Consider the following 8,518-nt stretch of genomic DNA (forward strand, 5'->3'; position numbering starts at 1 on the left):
AGGCTGCACAGAGTCCAAAGCTCACCCACCCCACGCTTGGCCACAGGCCTAGGGCACAGTGACATTAAGACTGACAACCCATGCACAGAAATCATTTTGTCTGACTAGTCACAGACAAACTCAGACACACAGAGAGTGGGCACTTTCTTCACTTTCCCCAGGATGCCCATCAACATGGCACATAGGGACTACCAGTGACACAAATCAGAGACACTTGGTAGAACAGAAACATCTGCCTGCAGTTTCCATCCCCAAGATGAGACAGATTCTGGTTCCGAAACCAGCCTTCCAGAACATTCTCTATACACCAGGAGAGGAAATAAGTAGCCAGGAGAGCTCACAGAAGAAAACAGTGGGGCCGGGCGTGGTGGCGCACGCCTTTAATCCCAGCACTCGGGAGGCAGAGGCCGGCAGATCGCTATGAGTTCGAGGCCAGCCTGGTCTACAAAGTGAGTCCAGGACAGTCAAGGCTACACAGAGAGACCCTGTCTCGAAAAACCAAAAAAAAAAAAAAAAAAAAAAAAAAAAAGAAAGAAAACAGTGGTTTTACACTCACAAACACATCTCCTCTGCTTGGAAGAGAGATGCAAGCCACAGACCCATGTGCTCATCCTGATGCGCCCCCCACTTCCCGGCTTCTGGATTGCTCTGTGCTAGAGGGTGACTTTGTGTGACCCTCTGGCTTCCGCATCAACTGGAGATCCACTTTCATCACACTGCCACAGTTACTAAAAGCACTTTGGACTCTTTTTTTCCTCACAGCCTTTGCACAGGCTTCCAGCCTCCCTCTTTTTCATCCAGCCAAGGAACCGTAAGTAGTCTAAGCCATGCAGCCTCAGCTAAAGGCAGAGGTAGGACTTTGAATTCAGGGTGCTATCTTTCCAGAGGCTGACGTGTGTGGCTGGATCAGTTTTGACAGTGGGTTGGGTCACCTGGAGGAAGCATAAAGGATAAGGTTGCGGTGTACTTCCGTCTTCCTTTTGTCAGGGTTCCCTGGGAAGGTAGCTGGTGCCACAGGCTCTGCAGTCCCAGTCACCTGCTCCAGGTAAGGTCGCCTGGGAGGACAGTTTTCCTTGCTTTACTCTGGAGGAACACCTCTCTTGGGAAAGACCATTTCAACCTGTCCTTCCTCTAATCTACCCTTGCTTTTATTTTTTTATTCTATTTTATTTTTTTCACTTCTCTGTGTAGCCTTGGCTGTCCTGGGCTCACTTTGTAGACCAGGCTGGCTTCGAACTCACAGTGATCCGCCTGCCTCTGCCTTCCGAGTGCTGGGATTAAAGGCGTGCGCCACCATGCCTGTTTTTGTTTTTGTTTTTTTTTTAAATTCCTGTTGCAGCCTGGGCTGGTCTAGGACTGATTGCAGAGTGCCCCGGACCAGACCCAGCAGAGCCTGTGTCCGTGGGCAGGCACGTCACAGAGGCTTGGGTGGATCTGGGCTTGTGGAGTGGGAAGAATCTCCTTGACTTTCCAGGGATGGAGTCAGAGTTTAAACCTTGTGCTGACCCAGGGCTGGCCTGGAAAGCATACAGCCCCCAGGTGAGCCCTTGGCCCAGGTCATGCTCTCACACACCAAAAAGAGACAAAACCAGACTGTTCCTGTTTTGTCTTTTCTCCTTCTCCTCCTCCTCCTCCTCCTTCTTCTTCTTTTCTTTAAAGATTTATTTATTTTATGTATATGAGCACACTGTCCTCATGCATACCAGAAGTGGGAGAGGGCATCAGACCTCATTGTAGATGGTTGTGAGCCACCATATGGTTGCTGGGAATTGAACTCAGGACCTCTGGAAGATCAGCCAGTGCTCTTACCTGCTGAGCCATCGCTCCAGCCTCCAGCCCCTCCTCCTCCTCCTTCTGGGTCTCACATAGCCCAGGCTGGCCTCAAACTCCTTAGGTAGCCAAGGATAACCCTGAACTCCTGATCACTCTGCCTCTACCTCCACTATGCTTGGATGACAATAAGTGCCACCACGCCTAGCTTTGGGGACAGAACCTGGGGCTCCGTGTGTGATAGGTTAGTGCTGCCACTGAGCACCACATCTTGGCCTCTGCTTTGTTTTGAGGTGGGGTCCAAGTTAGCCTGAATGCTCCATCCTCCTGCCTCAGTGTCTCTAGAGTGCTGGGATCACAAGTGTGTTAGCTTGCCAGGCTGCGGGTTGGGAATATTTTTTCTTCTTTTGTTCTTTGTTTGTTTGGTTTTTGTCAACTGAGTTTTGTTCCATTCCAGGAAGGTGGGCTTTCCCCATCCCTCTAGGTAAAGTATCGTGGAGTCGGTGTGGATGGGATATGGGCCCCCTTCTTTGTTCAGATCACTTGTGGAAGCCATCACTCCCACCTGGGTAGGGCTGCCCAGACCAGGATCATGTGACATTGGTGTAAAAACCTGATTCTGTCTGTTCCTTGAGGCACATAATGGGACTGAATAACAAACGGTGTGTAACAGGAGAGGACCCACCCAAACCCAAGGCTGGGCCAACTCGCCATGCTACTTTCTTCTTTCTGTCCAAACACCTTGTGAGAAGTCCAGGTTTAAACACCAGACTTGTCCTTTATGCCACCCACCTGCTTGATTCAATTTATAGGGCATGGAATGTAAACAGGAGGACTCTGGGATAAGTGAGAGGCTGGGGGCGTGGTCAGGGGTGGAGCTCCCGCCTAGAATCCCCCAGTGAGGGGCTGGGGGCGTGGTCAGGGGTGGAGCCCCACCTAGAATCCCCAAGTGAGGGGTTGAGGGCGTGGTCAGGGGTGGAGCCCCACCTAGAATCCCCCAGTGAGGGGTTGAGGGCGTGGTCAGGGGTGGAGTTCCACCTAGAATCCCCAAGTGAGGGGCTGAGGGCGTGGTCAGGGGTGGAGCTCCCGCCTAGAATCCCCCAGTGAGGGGCTGGGGGCGTGGCCAGAGGTGGAGCCCCACCTAGAATCCCCCAGTGAGGGGCTGAGGGCGTGGTCAGGGGTGGAGTTCCTACCTAGAATCCCCTAGTGAAGTGATGAGGGCAGGGCTCAGCCCATTCCCCTTACTTGCCCCAAACCCTGGGGTTCTAGCCCTGACAGAGGGAAAGGAAAGCATTAGAAAGGATGTAGGTGACGAGGCTGTTACTGGCAGCCATGCCTGGCCATATGTCTCCAGAACTTTCTCAGCTCCTCAAACTGTACAATAGTCCAACAGGCCCACCATGACAGTCCCACAAGTCCCACAGATGAAGTTATTAACTTGCTCATACACGCTCCTTTTTTTTTTTTTTTCAAAATTTACATTAATTTATTTATTGTGTGTCCACACATGCCATGGACCGTATGTGGCGGTCAGATGCCAACTGGCAGGAGTTGCTTCTCTCCTTCCGCCATGTTGGACCCAGGGATGGGTCTCAAGTCATCGGGTTTAGTTGCAAGGAAAAGGAAGAAGGAAGAAAAACTTGTGACAGCTGCACCCAGCACCTGTGCTTCTTTTTCTTTCTTTTGTTCCTACTGGTTTTGTGTTTGCTTGTTTGTTTTCACATGTATTTTATTATTTATTCGTGTGTGTGTGTGTGTGTGTGTGTGTGTGTGTGTGTGTATGTGCTCGCGTGCCTGCATGCATGAGTGCAGAGCCTGAAGAGGCCAGAAGGTGGTGCTGGTTCCCTGGAGCTGGAGTTAAGGTGTTTGTGAGGGAATGGAGGAACCTGGGTCCTCTGCAAGAGCAACCAGTGCTCTAACAGCTCAGTCATCCTCAGCCCCAAGTGTCAGGGTTTAGAGGACCCTTAAGCCAGGCAGGGTGGAACACCACAGCACCCAGGGAGGCTGAGGTAGGGAGATCACTATGGGTTTGAGGCCAGCCTGGGCTACATAAAACCCTGTCTCAAAATTCCAAAAGATACGGGCTGGGGGGTTAAATGTAAAGTGCTCGATGCCCTGGAATGGACACCTGAGTTCAAATCCCCAGCACTCACATAAAAAAACCCTGCATATCCACATGTACACTGCCTCAAATCCCAGAGCTGGAGGCATGGAGACAGGAGGATCCCTGGGACTCCAGTCAGCTGGACCATGAGCTCTTGACTCCACCTCAACATATGAGGCCAAAGAACAATTGACGGAGACATGTGGCATTGACCCATTTGGCTCCTAACAGCCATATTGAAAGGGCTCTGGCTGGGCGGTGGTGGCGCACGCCTTTAATCCTAGCACTCGGGAGGCAGAGGCAGGCAGATTGCTGTCAGTTTGAGGCCAGCCTGGTCTACAAAGTGAGTCCAGGACAGCCAGGACTACAAGAGAAACCCTGTCTCAAAAATTAAAATAAGAATAAAAGTAAAAGAAAGGGCTCTGTGGTCCCCTAGTTGACTGGCCTCACCATCAGACTATAGATCTGCGCTGTCTGTAGATTGGGGCGCCACCTGGTCAGTGCAGGAGATTGGGGGAGGGGTGGGGAAATGGTAGGTCGGTCGGGGTCATCAGTGATTCTTGACTGTACGTGGCTAGATTCATGCCTGTCTCTGAGACAGGAGATGGATGGTTCCAGTACTGCATGGATCAGAAATGGTGAGTCTGTGAGAGCAAAGGTCCCCAAACTGAGTTCCACCTTCTGGGTAAACGTGGGACCTCCTCATATACAACCTCAAAAAAAAAAAAAAAAAGGCTGCATCTTATCCCTTCCTGCCAGAATCTTAGAATCAGAACTCCAGAAACTTCTGTGATATTTTCTACCCAGCTCTGATAGTTCCTCAAATTGGAGGAGAGTCAGGGAAAGGATGGAGCACAGGGCGGAGCAGAGAACAGTGTCTCCCGGAGACTCCTGCCCAGTGGAGGGGTCATTTCTCTCAGCAGGAAGGAGGAGGTGCAGCGAGGGGCCAGGTCCTTGGGTCTCTGGTTCATTGCTTTTAGTTACGTCCCCTGAGTACTCTCATCTGTCATAAAGGAACCAATAATAATTTCTCTCAAAATCTAGCTGGATGTGGTGGACATGCCTGACACCCCAGCACTCAGGGGGAGGGAGACCGGAAAGGCAAAGCATTCAGTGACATCCTAAGCAACCGGGCAACTTGAGGCCAGCCTGGGCTACATGAGACTCTTCTGAAAAACTCAAGTGACCGGGAATATTAATGTTGGCACCTCCTCCTGCTCCTACTGAACAGTCATCAGTCAGTGACCTGTTCTACCTTCCTCTCTCTTTCCTAGGTTCACTGGCCCATAGGTATGACCCAAGCAGCCAGGGCACAGTGTCCTTGGCACCTGTGCCTCTCAGGGGTGCTGCTGCAGCTGCTGGTGGCTTTGTGTTTCTTTTTCTACACCCAAGTATCCCTTGACCAAACTGGCCCTCCAACTCCCCGTAGCTCTCCAGGGCCCCGGCCTCTCCTCATCTTACTGTGGACATGGCCCTTCCACCAGCCAGTGACTCTGTCTCCCTGTTCCAAGATTCTCCCAGGCACGGCCGACTGTCAGCTGACCACCAACCAGAGTGTGTACCCCCAAGCAGATGTGGTCATCGTCCACCACCGAGAAGTCAGCACCCAACCCAGGTCTCAGCTGCCACCTCAGCCGAGGCCACCGGGCCAGACCTGGGTGTGGTTCAGCATGGAGTCTCCCAGCCACTGCCCCAGCCTGTCAGCCCTGGATGGTTACTTCAACTTGACCATGTCCTATCGCAGGGACTCTGACATCTTCACGCCCTATGGCTGGCTGGAGCCGTGGCTGGAGCCTCCACTCCAAACCCAGGTCAACCTCTCGGCCAAGACTGACCTGGTGGCCTGGGTCGTGTCCAACTGGAATTCCACGTCAGCCCGGGTATTGTATTACCAAAAGCTTCGGAGTCACCTCCAGGTGCATGTATATGGACAAGGACACATGCAGCTTTCCAAAGACGACATGTTGGAGACGCTGGCCAGATACAAGTTTTATCTGGCGTTTGAGAACTCCCTCCATCAGGATTACATCACGGAGAAGCTGTGGAAGAATGCTCTGGAAGCCTGGGCCGTGCCTGTGGTCCTGGGACCAAGCAGGAAAAACTATGAACGCTTCCTGCCCCCTGATGCCTTCATTCATGTGGATGACTTCGAGAGCCCAGGGGACCTGGCTCGGTACCTGCAGAAGCTGGGCAGCGACAGCCTGGCCTACCAGCGCTATTTCCGCTGGAGGAAGACGCTCAGGCCTCGCTTGTCGAGCATGGGCCTGACATTCTGCAAGGCATGCAGGGAGCTGCAATGGAACCGGAGGTATCAGACAGTCCCCAGCTTGGCCTCTTGGTTCCAGTGACGCAGCCAGCCGGGGTCTGACAGTCAGGAGTGTCCTGCCCATAAGTCATAGTCTGGAGCCCCTCCGTGACACCTCCTGGAGACACCTCCTTTATCTGGGACCCCTAGTTGGGCATCTCAGTTGCTTGGAGCCTTGGCTCTGGGACCTTTACCTAGAACTTTGCCCATGAGGGATGTGAGTAGCCAGAACCCTGAGCCACATCAAAGGAGCTTGCTCCTGACACACCCTGCCCAGGGTCCTCCTAATGGTGGGTGGTGGGTCGGCCTCAACTGCTCGCAGTGTTTATGACACACTAACTCCTGTGGTGGTGGTGGGGTTGTGATTATGTCATGGCTGACCATGGGACCTTATTCTATGAGTTCACCCAAGGTGACCTTGTGTTCTTCCCTTGGTGACACTTGGACACAAATTGGGAGTGTTTGTGATCGGGACGCTCTGCCTTGTGGGTGGCCCTGTGCGGCTCCCGAGCCTGGGTGCAGAGCTGAGGCTGCGGGAGAGACTCTGTTTACGTTTCCATCTCCTGGTGGGCTCCTCCCTCCTCTGCGGCTGGCATGTTGGAAGTGGGACGGAGGCAGGCGGCCAAGGTCCCCGCAGGCCTGGGTGGGAGCCTGTTTCCCCATGCGCGGGGGATATACACCCACCTGGGCAAGGGACTCTCAGGGGAGCACGCATGGCTTTGGACTCCCAGAGCAACTCTGAGTCTCTGTGATCTGACCACACTGGGGAAACTGAGGCCAGGAACAGTCACTACGGGTTTTCTAAGGCTCATGGAGCACCGTCAGCCGATTCAGGTGAAACCAAACGGGGAAATCCATCTCTCCTCACTCTTTGTGTCACAGGAAGGCCGTGGGGAGCTGGACGGACTCTCAGCTAGGAGCCTGGTCCTAACACACACCCCATCCCCCCACCTCACCCCCCCAACTCCCAGTCCCTGCCTTCCACCCCGAACACCCGTGGGCTGGGACCACAAATCCCTGCAGGGAACCTGGGAAGCCCCGCTGAGTTGATCTGGGTGCAGTGATGTGTCAATCCTCAGCCCACTGATCACTGGGGCAAGCTGGACAGGAACAGACACCCACTAAAAACTCCATCTTGGGTGTCTGGAGATGCCAGGGTCATAGCAAGCTGGGATCCAAGTGGCTTCATCCTTCCCCACACGTTTCCCTGTGGGACCCACAGGCACACTCCACTCCTATCTCTGGGAAGCCAATGCTGCCTGGCACCGTCCAGGCCTGCCAAGCATCGAGGTGACACCAAGGCAGAGACACCGGCACCCCAGCTCATAGTACGCTCTGTCCATCCATACCCAGCCAACGTTTTAAGGATACAGGGCCCAAGTCCTTGGGGACCCAGTCGTGCTGGGCAGGCGCCGGCTCGGGGCTGGATGGGGCTGGCACCCGCCCCAGACCTGTCCCCGCGGGGAGGTGGGCAGTGAGAAATGGGTATTTTTAGCTAGTGGAAGGAGATAGACAGGGCCCCATGAAGCCGGTCCGGTGCAGGGGTATGGGATCCTCCCAGACCTCAGATTCCTCAACAGCATCAGGCTTACAGCCTCCATCCGTGTGCCCTAAGCCCGTATCGTCCATGTACCCGGAAGTAAACACATCGTGAGTGGCTCGGATGAGCACAGGTGAGGACAGCCTCTGCTGTCCAGCCCACTTTCACTCGTCACCCATAGCTGAAGCCTCTGCATATTTTATTTCTTGGGGTTTGCTTTTGGGACGGTCTCAGGTGGGCCTAGAAGTCGCAATGCAGCCAAGTGTGGCCATGAACACCCCCGCCCCATCCTTGTGCCTACCGATTTTTTGGGTGACAGGCGTGTGCTAAGGCACCCCGCCTCAGCCATCTTTCTCCTCTAGCTTTCCGTGTGTGCGTGCGTGCATGTGCGTGAGAGAGAGAGACAGAGAGAGAGAGAGAGAGAGAGAGACAGAGAGACAGAGACAGAGAGACAGAGACAGAAAAAGAGAGAGAGACAGAGAGACAGAGACAGAGACAGAGACAGACAGAGAGAGACAGAGACAGAGACAGAGAAAGTCAGAGACAGACAGACAGACAGAGAGCTGAGCATGCACCTTCAGGTCCCTGCTGGGGCAGAAGCTGATGGCCTTGGCTTTCTGGGTTGCTCTCTGGCTGCACCTGGTGCTCTCTCCTTCCGGGATGCTGGCTTGCCATCCCAACCCTCCAAGCGTCCCCCACCCCCCTGCCCTGTAGCTGCCATCCTGTGTCACCACCTGCGGCTTTTCACGAGAGCCCTGAGGATCCAAGTCAGGCCCTCATGCTCTCAAAACAAACACAT

At 53.9% G+C, this 8,518-nt stretch overlaps 1 protein-coding gene across 2 annotated transcripts; it reads left to right on the forward strand.

Annotated features, from left to right (window-relative positions):
• The first annotated feature begins 800 nt into the window (after positions 1 to 800).
• On the forward strand, positions 801 to 7,372 carry LOC311604950 (3-galactosyl-N-acetylglucosaminide 4-alpha-L-fucosyltransferase FUT3-like). Of its 2 annotated transcripts, XM_084795186.1 has the most exons (3): positions 802 to 851; positions 988 to 1,045; positions 5,149 to 7,372. In XM_084795186.1, the coding sequence occupies exon 3, from the start codon at positions 5,167 to 5,169 to the stop codon at positions 6,220 to 6,222; it is 1,056 nt and encodes a 351-aa protein (XP_084651312.1). In that variant the 5' UTR covers positions 802 to 851; positions 988 to 1,045; positions 5,149 to 5,166; the 3' UTR covers positions 6,223 to 7,372. The 2 variants fall into 2 exon arrangements, with proteins under 2 accessions (XP_084651311.1, XP_084651312.1); XM_084795185.1 differs by lacking the exon at positions 988 to 1,045 and having other exon boundaries at positions 801 to 851.
• Positions 7,373 to 8,518: the final 1,146 nt, after the last annotated feature.

Source organism: Acomys minous (assembly GCF_964271855.1).
Source record: "Acomys minous genome assembly, chromosome: 9".
In the NCBI taxonomy this organism is placed as follows: domain Eukaryota; kingdom Metazoa; phylum Chordata; class Mammalia; order Rodentia; family Muridae; genus Acomys; species Acomys minous.

What these genes read in the sequence shown, in the direction of transcription:
- LOC311604950 (XM_084795185.1), top strand. Translation starts at nt 828, where the DNA reads ATGCAGCCTCAGCTAAAGGCAGAG. An exon ending in AGCCTCAGCTAAAGGCAGAG is followed by an intron (nt 852 to 5,148) that starts GTAGGACTTTGA and finishes TCTCTTTCCTAG; the next exon opens with GTTCACTGGCCCATAGGTAT.